The sequence below is a fragment of the Polypterus senegalus genome, chromosome 6 (genome assembly GCF_016835505.1).
Source record: "Polypterus senegalus isolate Bchr_013 chromosome 6, ASM1683550v1, whole genome shotgun sequence".
Taxonomy (NCBI): domain Eukaryota; kingdom Metazoa; phylum Chordata; class Cladistia; order Polypteriformes; family Polypteridae; genus Polypterus; species Polypterus senegalus.
Window position 1 is genome coordinate 4,139,704 of NC_053159.1, and position 14,463 is coordinate 4,154,166.

The following is a 14,463-nucleotide window of genomic DNA, read 5'->3' on the forward strand; positions in this document are numbered from 1 at the left end:
AATAACCTTGGGGGGCTTGTTGGGGTGAAGGGGGCGTTATTGTCAACATTATTGTAAAGTTCTAATTTAAATGAAAGGAGAACTGGGAGTCCCAGCAAGTATGTGCTAAATTACAGCATGTGGATCATATACTGACACTGTAAAAAAACTGACTGCCATATCCTCACTGTAATTAAAGACCATCCTGTGTGGTCACTTCACTCAGTCCTCGCACCAGTAGACACGGGACAGTCTGCATCTGTCGGTCACAGGTTACTAAACAGCCAATCACAGCTGTTATAATGACGGCGTGTGGTTCTGACCAGTGCAGCGTTAAGTCGATTTAGTTATTGAATGTCATTTGGATAAAGACGTCCTGTCTGCATCTCTTCATTCTGTGTGCATAATACATACGTCACCAAAATTAGTAATAATTATTGAAGTGCAGTAATAATACATTAATAACAATATTAATAATGTAATATGATGTTTTGATGCTATATAGGGTGGTCCAGATCTAATTATGCAATTTTCATTATGCTATAACTTATTAAGTTTATTACATAGAAAATCACCCAGAACATCCCAGACCATCGAGAAGTGTGCGAACTAACGACATGAAGAATCGTCCTCGCATAAATCAAAGTCATTCAGACGATCTGGATCTGCATAATTTGATCTGGACCACCCTATATATATATCGTATATATAAATGTCTAAGCGTGGAAATGTGTGCATCTGTTTGCCCGGCCTGGCAGTGCGAGGCTACAGCATGAAGCTCGAAGAAAGCAACTCTGTCGCCAAAGTGAAACTGCAGAGAAAAAAGAGAAAAACTCTTAGGCAAGTGAGACGAGCACATCGGCAAAATGGTATTCCTTTTACTTTTCCTCCCGCCACTAATGTACAAGCGAGGTGAGCATGTTGGCAAAACAAATCCTCCTAGGAGAGAGACGCCAGAGGAGTTCATTTCAAATACCTGTTAGCTTTACATTTCAATTTTTTTGACGATTTCAGCAGTTTCTAGGACCCCCGGGCTTTTTACAGCACAGGCTTACACAGCTAGTATATATAAGGGGCTCTGCCCCCTGCTTGCTTTGCTCGCCAGTCCCTGGACGGGCACTACACGCTAACCACTTCACAGCTCTGCCGCTCGCGTATGGGGATGGGGATGTAAAATTTAAACAGATTGTTATTTTCATGGGAACTGTTACATATGCATAATAGAACTGACTGTTTTACATTACAGCGTGTAATTAACAAAAGTAAAAATTAGTAAAACGTAATAAATTGAAAGTAAATTATGTTTCATGTTGCGTTAGAGGTGATCGTTGCGTTACACGTTTTCGTTCCGTTTGGCTTTCAAATTAACACACAAATACTTTTTAAACGTACACATTTACTGTAAAGCTTTAGTAAAAACAATATCTGGAATTAACTTTTCATCAATATCGAACTGAATTATAATTCCGTGTTTGGACTTTCATCGTGACAATGCAACGTATAACTGTCCGTGAGTGAATTTCGTTTCTTTCTCTCTAATAAATAAACCGACTTTTTTGAATGTTTGTCCATGTGATGTGTTAATTGTCATAGCCAAAGCAATTCTAATGGGAAACTGTAAACGTTTGAACATGAATGGCATATCAAGATCTCCTGTGGTGTCTCATGTTATCCCTTGAAGATGTACTACATTACCTTTCTTGTCGCCTGTTAGAATTTGACATGCCAGAATTGTTCGACCAATTTTGAATACAACTAATCTTGTCCCATTGCATAGCCCATCACTCAGACATAAATTACACAATAACATTACAATACGTCCTTCCTTCTGGAAGACCAGACAGTTCAACAGTCATTTCCACACCATCACCACCAACTGTTTCAGTGTAGTCTAGTGGAAGACCAGACAGTGTTATTTCTTCTGTTGCTAACCCTTGGTTGTAAATATTCTACGGAATATTATAAGTTGATATTTTCATCTTCCACACCATCACCACCAACTGTTTCAGTGTAGTCTATTTATACGCATTTTACCAATTTGCCATGTATTGCAGGGCGGAGTCGACTGTGAATGGAGCGGCCCGAAGAAAGGCATTGTGGCCAGGACGGGAGTTCATTTGTTTGACTTCATGTCCGCTTGTCTCAGTGCTAGGATTGCCCGTGTTCTCATTTCTTCTGTTGCTAACCCTTGGGCGCCGGGGCGGCATGGCGTCGGAGAGGCCACACCGAGGGCGTTTCCTCGGTATGACGGGACCTGGGAGGTGAGTTCCCTGCCTATCGGCAGCCGGCCCTTGGGGCCGGGCGTGTTTTGTTTTCCAGGCAGGGACCTCCAGGATCAGCGTCAGTGGATGCTGGTTTGCGGGCTCCGGCAGCACAGCGGCAGCCGCGAGGGCTGAAACTTAGAGGCGGGACCAGGGAATGTCCATCACGAGCAGGGGAGACCCGATCCGACAGTCAGGTAGGCTCAGCGTCGGTTAACTTCCTGTCTTTGCCGGCTGCTTTGGCGGAGCTGGGCGTCCCTTCAGCCCGCCCGGGCAGCGTAAGGTGCTGGTACTGGAGAAGAAGGCGCTGGCGCTGATGGAATCTCCAGCCGAGAGGTACAGCGGAGGCGGTGAGTACAGCCGACTGGAAAAGGCTGTGAAGACAATGATCAGTTCGAGTAAGCAGCCCTCCGACAGGAGTGCGGCGCCGCTGACTGCATGCGCGGGCGCAGGGGAGTCCGTGAGGGCGCTGAAGGGACACGGGCTGCTAAGTGCCCGGGTCCTAGCGCCCTCCGCCCGACGGGACGCAGACGGGACAGAGGCGCCTTTTATTCCATAAGGAGTCTCAAACCGTCAGGGCGTCCCAGAGTGAAGGGAGGAATAAAGGGCTGCGATCCTCCGATAAGGTGAGCAGCGTTTTGCAGCGTGTGGCTGGCTGCCCTCTGGGAGAGCAGAGGGAATCCCTGAGGCGGCGGAGAGAGCGGGCGGTGCCGACGACTCCATCGTCGAGAGGGACACGGAAGCCGCGGAGAGGGTGCCGATCAGGCAAGTGCCGGGGTGCCGGTTGGAGAACGCTGCCCGTGCGTGGCACGAGCTGGGTGCTGGCAGCGGTTCTGCCCTGTGTTCTCTTTTGTAGGGACGGACCCCGGGCGAGTTGAAGGAACCCCTTCGTGGCGGAACAGCCCTCTGATGTCGGGCCGTCTGCAGAAGGATCTCTCTGTCGGTGCGCAGGTGCGCTCGCAGCTAGAAGCCAACGGGGAACGAGTGGCTCAGAACAAAGGCGTGGAGGTCCCGGGAACCCGGGGTGCCGGTAAAGGGGAGCACAACCTGTGCGAGACAGGGATGCACCATGGGTTGGTGTCTGGATTGTGTCTCCGCCCCTGTCCCTGCTAGGAGTGCTGTGGGGCCCGTTGACTCTGCTGCCCTCGCGGGGCGGGTCGCTCTTACGAGTGGTCTTCGCTGGCTGTGGGGCACTTCAGGGATGCCAGGGGCTATGACCCGCCGGGCGCCAGGAGGGACCGGAAGAGGGTCAGAGCCCGGCCTGGATCACGGTGAGCCAGGGTCAAGGGCTTGGAAGCTCTTCCCTGTAGGGGCCCGTGGCCACCGCCAGGAGGCGCCCCAATGCCTTGGGGAAGCACTCCTGCCACACCAGGAAGTGCTGGGGATGGTGCCCGGGAGCGGGAGGACAGCCGACACTTGCCAAGAAATCTGGGGCTCATCCGGCCTTCATAAAGTATTCAGGGCTGGAGTTGGAGGTAGGACGCTGTGAAGAGTGGAGGCTTGTGGCCAGGACATTGGGAGTTTGGGGTTTGTGCATAACCAATGATGGGGTCTTGGTGACCAAATATTAAATAATTTGTAAATAAGCGTGTGGTGGTGTCAAAACAACATATCACAACATATTATATATATATATATATTATACACATATACACTCCCTTCCAGAATTATTGGCACATCTGGTAAAGATGAGTAAAAAAGATTATTAAAAAAAACATATATGTGGTTTATTTGTTAAAAAGATTTCTTGATGTGGGATTTTTTTTTGTCAAAATAAATGTACTTTAATTAAAGGTTGTATTCTCTCATTTGTATTTTTGTATTGTATTTGTATTTCTCTCATTTTGTTGTTTTCAGGGGTTCAATTTATGTTGAGCCTAAGGGGGGGTGCCCCCTGCAAAAGTCACAGGGCTAACAAACGCTGTGCCATTAGTTTATACAATTTGGGACTCATCTTTCTTTCAGGGCTCATTTAGATTCTCTTTTTCATGTCCTGAACTTTTCTTGGATCTCAAATATTGGATTACTGACGTGTTTTGTTTGTTTATTAGGCATAATCTCATTTGCTCCTCTTTTGTGTTTGTGACAATGTATTTTGTAAATAATTTTTTTTAAATATAAACTTATTGTGGGTAAGGGGTTTTACAGTCCCCCTCTCCCTTTCCTTCACTTTAAAAGCTTTATCCTTTTCCCGTTTGCGACTGTGCTTCTCAGGTGTGGGGCAAAACTCGACTTCCTGCCAGGCCTCACTGGAAACTTGAAGCCTACAGTCCTTCAGCAAACAAAGCCTTATTCAGAGTTTCTCAGTGTGAAGCAGATAACAAAAGCCAGCACACTGAAAATAACGATAGCTTACTAGCTAAGCGGATCACGTTTATAGTTATAAATCCGTACAGTCACTACCTTCTACACCAGTGGTCCCTAAACTCGGTCCTGGGGACCCCTGTGGCTGCAGGTTCCATTTTTCATTGGACTCTAAGTGAGTTGTCATTATTTCCCATTTTCTGTGTTTTGGAGTCAATGTAGAAATTACAAACTAAGTTTCGTAGGCTTTTATTAAAATGTAATAAGCAGTTATATGGGGAATATGTAGTTTTTTTTAAATCGTTAACAGTATTTTCAACCTAATTTTCATTCTGCTTTTCCAGGTGTTTTGGTTATTTAATTGATTCTTTACTAATTAGGGGGTCTGACACTAAAGCTTTCATCATCCCGGGGGTCTGCTGTGCTGGTTGTTAGTTGTCCCTATTAGGGTTAAATGGAGGGAGCAAACTACAAAGGAAAAGGGGAAAATAATAGGAAAATAACAAAGGAGAGTTAAGCATTGATAGCTTTAGAAAAATATTTCTAGACATCTTATATAAAAGGTAAAAACTATAATGTTATGTTTTTCTGTATGCAGAATAAGAGAAGAGTAGAAAAGATCAGCTAATTACATGAGATCAGTTGTTATCGATTATCATCACCGATTGTGAAGCTGGTTGGAACAAAAACCTGCAGTCGCAGGGGGTCCCAGGACCGACTTTGGGAAGCACTGGTCTAAACTATTCAATGAGAAGCATTAGCACTTCACCATAATTAAAAATGGATTTCTCTTGTTCCTTAGGGCGGCACAGTGCTGAACTCTACTCAACTGACCCTCGACCCCCTGTGTAGAGTTTGTTTGTGGTCCTCCCAAAGGTAAGCTCAGTGGTAAGTGAAGTGGTCATCTTAAAGTGCCCAGCATAAGAACAATCTGGGCAGAAGTGTATCATGGATGAGCCGTGGCTCCAGGAAACTCTGGACTGGAAAAGCAAGCAATACAAAATGGACAGGTCTAGGGAAATGGTGTAAAATAATGAATATTTTAAGATAAAAATGACCGCAGCATTGCCAGGGCATTTCTTACTGTACCTTTTGCTGCACCGCTCCTGTTATATAGCTGAAATAATGTGGAGCAAAATCTAGAAACGACTGAACTTCCAAGCGAGGCATCTGCTTCAGGATAAACCGGTCATCTAGGGAAGGAGAAAAAAAAAGAGAAAAGGAATAATCGACGTTTAATATTAAGAGAAGCTGCCAACGAATGATTGGCCAACAATGCCTTATGATGAATACCAACCAGTATTGTTCCCGACTGTATCACGTAATGCTTAACAAAAACCAAGATAAACACATCAGGGTGACAAAGAAAACAGGAAAGGTGAAGAGCAAATAAATGACAAGGAGTTCAAAGGGGGAAAAAAACTGACGTTATACAATGAAGAAAAAAAAAAAATCTAATCTCTGAATGTTCGACTCTGATGAGAGGGGTCTGCGGCGGGCAGTGCGCCAGCCCTAATTGTAATCTAAACTTGCCTGGCACACATTATCAGGATTCTGGGACTTTTTGTAAATTATTTACAGATTATTTTTTATGGAGCAACAGCCACCAACTGCGTGCAGAACTGAAATCTGCAATCAGAAGCCCCCTTAACCACAGTTTCTTAACCTCTTAACTGCCACATACTTGGGGATGGGGGGTTAATGCACCCCCGGATGTCAAATACTTTTTTGTTGCACTTTTTAAGTAAACGTCACAGTTCACCAAGAAAAAGTGAAATTTTAACGGAACACATTTTTTTCATGCAAAGAGCATCACAATTACTGCAACACGGATCACATTACACACTGAATGCCAATGAACTGTCGTCTTCTTCTTTCGGCTGCTCCTGTTAGGGGTTGACACAGCGGATCATCTTTTTCCGTATCTTCCTGTCGTCATCATCTTGCTCTGTCACACCCATCACCTGCATGTCCTCTCTCACCACATCCATAAACCTTCTCTTAGGCCTTCCTCTTCTCCTCTTCCCTGGCAGCTCTATCCTTAACACCCTTCTCCCAATATACCCCTCATCTCTCCTCTGCACATGACCAAACCAATGAAATCTCACCTCTCTGACTTTGTCTCCCAACCGTCCCACCTGAGCTGACCCTCTAATGTCCTCATTTCTAATCCTGTCCATCCTCGTCACACCCAATGCCAATCTTAGCATCTTTAACTCTGCCACCTCCAGCTCGGTCTCCTGTGCCACCGTCTCCAGCCCATATAACACAGCAGGTCTTACTACCATCCTGTAGACCTTCCCTGTCACTCTTGCTGATACCCGTCTGTCACAAATCACTCCTGACACTCTTCTCCACCCACCCCACCCTGCCTGCACTCTCTTCTTCACTTCTCTTCCACAATCCCCATTCCTCTGTACTGTTGATCCCAAGTATTTAAACTCCTCCACCTTGGCCAGCTCTACTCCCCTCATCCTCACCATTCCACTGACCTCCGTCTCATTCACACACATGTATTCTGTCTTGGTGGTCCTACTGACCTTCATTCCTCTCCTCTCTAGAGCAGATCTCCACTTCTCCAGGGTCTCCTCCATATTATCGCTACAGATCACAATGTCATCAACAAACGTCACAGTCCACGGGGACTCCTGTCTAATCTCATCTGTCAGCCTGTCCATCACCATTACAAATAGGAAAGGCCTCAGAGCCGATCCCTGATGTAATCCTACCTCCGTCACTCCTACCACTCCGATCTCACCACGGTCACACTTCAGTTCCTGTACCACTCTCACATACTTCTCTGCCACTCCCGACTTCCTCATCCAATACCACAGCTCCTCTGGAGGCACCCTGTCATTTGCTTTCTCCTGGTCCACAAAGATGCAATGCAACTCCTTCTGGCCTTTTAAAAACTATATGTAGAAGGAGCAAGTAACGCCAATGATGAAATTCAGTAAATCACGGAGCACAACTGCACTTGAACTGACTGCACACAGAGGCCAACGGTGATGCCAACAGGCTAGTCTAGTGCAGCGGCTCAATCCCCATTGATTCACTAGGGGGCGCCAGTGGTCATGAGCTGGCTGCTCAACGAATGTATGGCACGGACTGATCAGCTCCGGCGTGCTAGCAAATTGCAGTGGGAACCGACTAAAGCCTGTGGCAGAGTTCAACGAATGTACGTCACTGAAGATACTCGGCTCCGGCGTGCTGGCAAATTGCGACTGCTGTGGCGGTTTAAGGGTTAAACTTCGGGTTACAGGTTGCCGCTGTATTGAAAGAGGAAGAATCATATACAGTTTGCGAAGTGTCCCACGATGGGACGCCGCGGGCAGTTTAGGCAAATCAATACCAATCCGCCATGACTGTCGCTGGCAATTCACTGCCCTAAATCCGCCTTCGCTTTGAACTTAAGGTGACGACACACCCAGGGTGTCCAGCGGATTTGGAGACACTGAGCACTAAGGTACCAGGATCCCTGCCCAGTGACTAATAGTAAATGAGGTGAGGAGTGCATGACTGGCCTCCCCTAGCCTGCCCAGACATAGGCCTCACCTCAAGCAGCCTGGCCCCCAAAATCTATTAGCCTGCTGTGGCCTACACAGACCTAAAAGGGATTTCAGGTTCAAAAACCCTCTTTAAATGTGCCAAAGTATCTCAAAGTGCCTCTCAAGGGAAAGGAAAACGATGAATGAAAACAAAAATCTCTTTGTTTTTGTACTCTTTGTTAAAATACCAACCCCAGTTCCGTTATCTCTTCAGCTGTTTTATTGTTTCACTTTCTTGTCTTTTTCATTACTATCGACATTCCTTTATTTTTACCGTTTCTTAAAGGTTAAAATTCCTGCTACGTGTACGTGCGCCTCATTCACCGCCGTTATTCTCGATCAGCTAAGCTTTGCTATCTCAGCTCTCATTCTGCGTGATCAGGTGTCAGCTGCTCCTCTCCTCTCGACTCTTTCTTTAATTTTCATCGTTCACGTCCTTTTTCTGCACATCATTCTTTTCCGTTATTTCCTCCTTGCTGATCGGAGTGCCGTACTTCTTTGATGTGTTATTCAGATAATGTAATATCATCTGCAATCCATTTGCCAGAGTGTGAAGCAGCTGCTTGATCCGTAATCACATTTGCCTTAACAGCTCATTTACAACTTTGACGTTTCCTTTGACAGAACCCACCAGCCATTGTCTTTTTTTTTTTTGCATAAACTGTGAATAGGACAGACAAGTAAAACGGTGCCTCATTTCTTACTCCATTACCTAAATGCCACTAGGATCACATTACCGTGTTTCATGCCCTGTCATGGCCTGCTACTTTACTCCTGTTATGTCTCATTATCGGTACTCGTTCACCGAGTTAAAAGCCATTTCCAAACATAAGGAATCCATAAAGGAACAAAAACCTTTAATTAAAACGGCTCTTTCTTACTTACCTTCAGTAGCGTAGAAAACGGCGCCAGATTTTCCACCTCGAGCCTGCCAATTAATGCAGTGGGATAAAGAGCGGATGAAGTCTTCCTCACTGCTCTCCATTATTTCTTCCCGCATCTTGTGGAACTCTTGGGCGTAGTAGATCCGACAATAAAACTTTGCGTTGGCATCGGAGAACTCTGAAAGGAGAAGAAAACAAAAAAAAAAAAAGAATCTGTGTTAGCCCACTAAAAGAATCGGAAGGCTTTGCAGGTCTGTTGTGGCTGCTTGGGTTATTTACGGAGTTTCTGAGTTCATTTTTTGCCTGTTTCAGTAATTAACATGGGTTGTATATCAGCTGCCGCAAATGGAGATGACTTAGTCATTTGATCAGATTAAATAAATAGATTTTATTTGTCCCAAAGAAAAGAAAAAAAATTGCCCTAAATATAAGAAGAAAAAGGGCAGCACGGTGGCGCAGTGGGTAGCGCTGCTGCCTGGCAGTAAGGAGGCCTGGGTTCACTTCCCAGGTCCTCCCTGCGTGGAGTTTGCATGTTCTCCCCGTGTCTGGTTTCCTTCCACAGTCCAAAGACATGCAGGTTAGGTGCATTGGCGATCCTAAATTGTCCCTGGTGTGTGCTTGGTGTGTGTGTGGGTGTGCCCTGCGGTGGGCTGGCGCCCTGCCCGGGGTTTGTTCCTGCCTTGCACCCTGTGCTGGCTGGGATTGACTCCAGCGGACCCCTGTGACCCTATGTTAGGATATAGCGGGTTGGAAAATGACTGACTGACAGATAAGAAGAAGAAAAAAAAAATAACCCTAAGGTCAAATTAGAAATTAGTAAAACAAGAGGGCAATGGGTTATTCAAATGGTTATTTTTTGTTGGTTTTTCATTATTTTGTACAATTTTATCATTTATTCTAACTGTACATTGGAAAAGGGGAAGGGCTTTGGTTATACGTCTGTCCCTTGTGCTTTGTGGGCGGGTCCCACAAGGGGTGGAGCCACCTGCCCCCTATTTAAGGGAGGGCCTCCCCACGATTCCTGGCGCTTCACTCAAGAGAGTTCTCGTGATTTTGCTGTGCTTTATTACTGCTTTTCCATTTTCTGGTATTTTGAAACCCTGCTTGGTTTTTTGGATTTCGTACTGGGATTGTGTGGATTGATGTTTTTGAACCCTTGCTCTGCTTTCGACCTCCTTGATTTTTGGATTCTGTATTGGCACTTTGTTTACTTTTCTGGCTTCTCCTTGAGCTCTTCGGAGCTTTGGGGGCTTATAAATAAACCTTCTTATTTCATCAAGATTCCTCTTGGCCATTTTCGATTCTAGTTGGGGTGTTCTGACAGTGTTCTCCCCCTCTAGTGGACATTTTTGGCAGCTGTGCTTTTGAACCCAAGCAACTTTGTGACAATATGAAATGAAAGAATGCCAGCAGTTGGTCTAAGAGTCGTCTGCTGCGCTAATGAAATGCATCTTGAGCTTTGATGGGCTGCTCTGGCTTTGTGAGGTGCGGCAGATCACTTCACAGTTTGGGTGGTCTTCCTCTAACAGGAGGGGAATTTGAAGGAGGCTGCTCATATAATGAAGGCCCTATTGCTGTAATAATAAAATACTTTTGTTTTCCTTTATTTGATGTTGTTTTGGCAGGTCCTGTTTTTGATGTAGATTGATATCATCTACTGTAAAATTTTTATTTTTATACTGTATTGAGGATTTGTTCTGTTCTGTGTATTATACAGGGTATTCCAGATCTAATTATGCAGATCCAGATCGTATGGATGACTCTGATTTATGCGGGGACGATTCCAGTTTGGCGCAAAGACGATTCTTCATATCGTCAGTTCGCACACTTCTCAATGGTCCGGGATTTTCAATGTAATTAACTTAATAAGTTATAGCGTAATGAAAATTGCATAATTAGATCTGGACCACCCTATAGTATGCAGGCTCATACAACATGCAAGACGGTAACATTTGTCAAAAGTAAATATTTTTTGTTGATTTGATATGTTAAACTATTGCTTTGTGTTCTTTTTTTAAAAAAAAAGTTAGTTTTTGGAAAAATATTCAGCCCTGGAAGAAAAGAAACAAAAAAAAGTAGCCCTTAAAGAGTTAAACACGCAGACAGACACAATTTCAATAAATGGTATCTTCGGACTCGGGGAGGGCTGAAACATCGAGATTGATCAAAATCTCGAGGTCGAATTTCTTCTTGATTACTATACGAGAGTTCATACACGAGAAGGTAATAAAAACGGCTCATCTGGAGTTGCGTATTTAGCGGATTGTTTAAGTAGGCCCCGGCTGCAGATTTGTATTTGGATTTTGGACTCTGATTAATGTCGTGTCCTTTTATTATAAACCTACTTGGCTTTTTTGGACTTCCTGCTTTGACATTTGCCTGTAAATTTGTCTCCAATCACTTGTGTGTCTCGCCTTGACCTTTGTCTGCGTGTAATCGGCAGCACAGCACGAGTGCACAGCTTATGAAGTACACAGGCAGGTGCTACGTAAAACCTGAACTTCATGACTGTCCACAGTCACCTTGAACATGGGGACAGGATGCAAACTCCGCTCAGTTAGTGACCGGGCCTGGAAGTCCCAGGACACAAAACCAGAAATGTGAGGTACAAAGTAAAGCCCCCCGAATTTAGGCCGAGACCAAACTTTGAGTAAAGCCCTTTGCTAATTACGACTGATGAGTTTTTTACTCACGAAGTTCCACGTGAGGGTTTGAAAGTTGCTTCTTCTGCTTGTCTCCACCGTCTGCTTCTTCTAGAAAAGAAGTAAAAGAAAATAATGAGAAACGAAAAACTCAGCATCTCTTAAAGGACAGGGTTAGACAAACTGCACCATTTAAAGAAAAGCAAATGCTTAGCAAGAATTTGGAATATTTAAATATAAAAAGTGGAGCAACAACAGAAGGGTTAGTGCACAACATAAAAAAAAATCATTTCTCGCAAAAGAATTCAAATCAATAAAGCAAATCCAGCGAAACTGATGAATAGGATTAGCAGCCCAGTGTCCAAATTCGACCCCTTATTGCGTGTAAAGTCACGGGGCATACTGTCCTGTTACTGGGATTACTGCGCAGTGCAAAGATGGACGCTCTTCTCCTGAGCCGACGTTGGCCACAGTGTTGATTTTAAGAGAGATTTGCCGATTCTGAACTTTCATATCCGTGTATCGTCTTAAATGGCAACAGTGGATTCCAACAGGCGGCTCTTGTGTTGAGAATACCTGAGACGCCGCTGCTCCTCACTGGCACGTCAAAGTCATGACGTCTAATCACACAAAAAGACTTAGTGGCGCCTTTAAAGTGTCAGTTGGCCCGTCGGTGACAAAGAGAGGTGACTCTGAAGGTCCACCCTGCAGGAGCCCCTGCGACTCAACGAGACTTGGTGAGGCTTGTATTGTCTTCAGCGGATCTCGTGCTTTAATTAGCCTGTCATTATCTCTCCCCCTTATTCTGCATTTCAGGAATGCTTCACTCAAAAATGATCCTTTTTTAATTTATGTTATTTACCCTGTCCTATTTGTAGTGAATAATTTTAATCATATGGAGCCTCATGGCTTCTATGAGGAGGAACTCTGAACAAACAGCAACCAAAATCGGAAGGCCAGATTCAGCACACAGGGGCACATCATTTAGAACTGCTAGGCAAGCATTAGATGACAAGACAGGGACAAATGGGCATTGTATACTATTTCTGTGTGTCACAGTCAGCATGAAACTGTACCCTCTTTGCCTTGTTTGGAATGTCATGATTCGCCCAAGTGGGGGCCTGCAAGTAAAGAAAGAGTATAAAGCCTTGGAACATTTGCCCGGCACACCTTTGAAGCCGACGGACGAATGGGAGATAACGTCATCCGATCCTGAAAATCCTTCCACTGCAACAGCGAAAATGGCAGACTTTACACATCGGGCCCCCACTCCCAAAGGTCTTGCTATGGCCTCCTTCGTCTGTTATGCCTTTTTATATTATATCTGGGCTGGCTACTCTGAGCAGTTGTTCAAAGCTGATCCTCCGGCTAAGACGTTGGTATCTCTGGGTTTACGGTCCTTGAGGCCGATCCCCAATTAGCTGTGACCCCCCCCAGTCTCACTGAGATGGCACAGGTGGTGAACCAGCTGAGGGGGGAAAGGCTGCAGGGATCTGTGATATCCGGGGTGAACTTCTCCAGGCTGGTGGTAAAGCTGTCCTCCTGGCATTGCAAGCAATCTTTGCTTACATTTGGGAGACTGGCATCATCCCAACTGACTGGGAAATGGGACTTGTCACCCCTATCTGGAAAGGAAAGGGTGATCGCCTGGATTGTGGCAACTACAGGGGAATAACACGGCTCTCGGTGCCGGGTAAGGTTCTTGCTAGGGTCGTCCTCAATAGGATCCGTGATCACTTGCTCACCTACCAGCGACTAGAGCAGTCTGGTTTTACACCTAAGAAGTCTACCATCGACCACATCCTGACACTGAGGGTTCTCATGGAGCGCAAATGTAAATATCGGCAGAGTTTCTTTTGCAGCCTTTGTCGATTTTCGTAAAGTGTTTGACTCAGTTGATCGAATCGAATAGACTTGAATCCAATTTAAAATCGATGGAAAGAGCTGAAGATCAAAGGCCCCTGGGACGTTCGAGATTTGACAAAAGTTCGGGCCCAAATCCCACCTGAGCAATGCCGACGACAAACAAGAAGGCGCCTTGAGGCTGTCATCACCAACAAAGGCTTTTCTACCTTCTTCTAGGATTAAATACATGTCAGTAAGCGTGTTGAATAATTATTCACTGTGTCATTTCATTTTATTACACATAATGTACGGACTTATTTCTTCTGATTGCTTTGTATGTGGAGATTACTTACCGACATCTGGTGAAAATTTCATGTCAATATCCCTATTAGACATTCATTTTCAATACGAATGTCCCCACTGTATATAATTTATATAATAAACTAATGAGTAATGCACACACAATGTCACTACCTGATCAATGGAAACTCCAGCTGGATTCACACACAGTATTGTGATTAAAATGAACAGAAAACCCCACAGTGTTCTCGTTTGGGGGGGTCAATTCGCCAACTCTAGTGACAACATTACGAAAGCACTTGGTTGCTGTGCACAGATTTGCTGTGCTGTGCGTTGCGTCTTCACTGCTGGATTACACTTGTTGAGCTCGTCGCTACGTATCGTAGTTCGGGTAGTGACAGGGACAGACCCTCCCAAGTGTATAGCGCTGATCCGCCACATCACAAGCTCTGAAGGGGTGATAGGATCTCAGGGGGACGTAGAGAGATATAAAAGGCACTTTAAAAGTGTTATGGACTCAAAATAATTTGAATATAAGAATTAAGAATATAAGTTTATTTCAGGGAGGCGCGGTGGCACAGCTCCGGTCACGTTTTTGGTCGCAATTATTTGTCCGGCATCATTAGTAGATGCTTCCCTAACACCCAGGGACCTTTAGAAGACCATCACTCTGATATAATCCACTCCAAATGAGTTCACT

The 14,463-nt window shown here is 45.0% G+C and overlaps 1 protein-coding gene across 5 annotated transcripts in view; it reads right to left on the reverse strand.

Annotated features, from left to right (window-relative positions):
• Nucleotides 1-14,463, reverse strand: part of pikfyve (phosphoinositide kinase, FYVE finger containing) — a 163,411-nt gene that overhangs the window by 20,212 nt on the left and 128,736 nt on the right. For all 5 annotated transcript variants that reach the window (XM_039755300.1, XM_039755302.1, XM_039755298.1 and 2 more), the window contains 3 exons: nt 11,670-11,729; nt 8,978-9,154; nt 5,634-5,737 (listed from right to left, as the gene is read on the reverse strand). In XM_039755300.1, the coding sequence (XP_039611234.1) occupies nt 5,634-5,737; nt 8,978-9,154; nt 11,670-11,729 (341 nt within the window). The remainder of the gene's footprint in view (nt 1-5,633; nt 5,738-8,977; nt 9,155-11,669; nt 11,730-14,463) is intronic.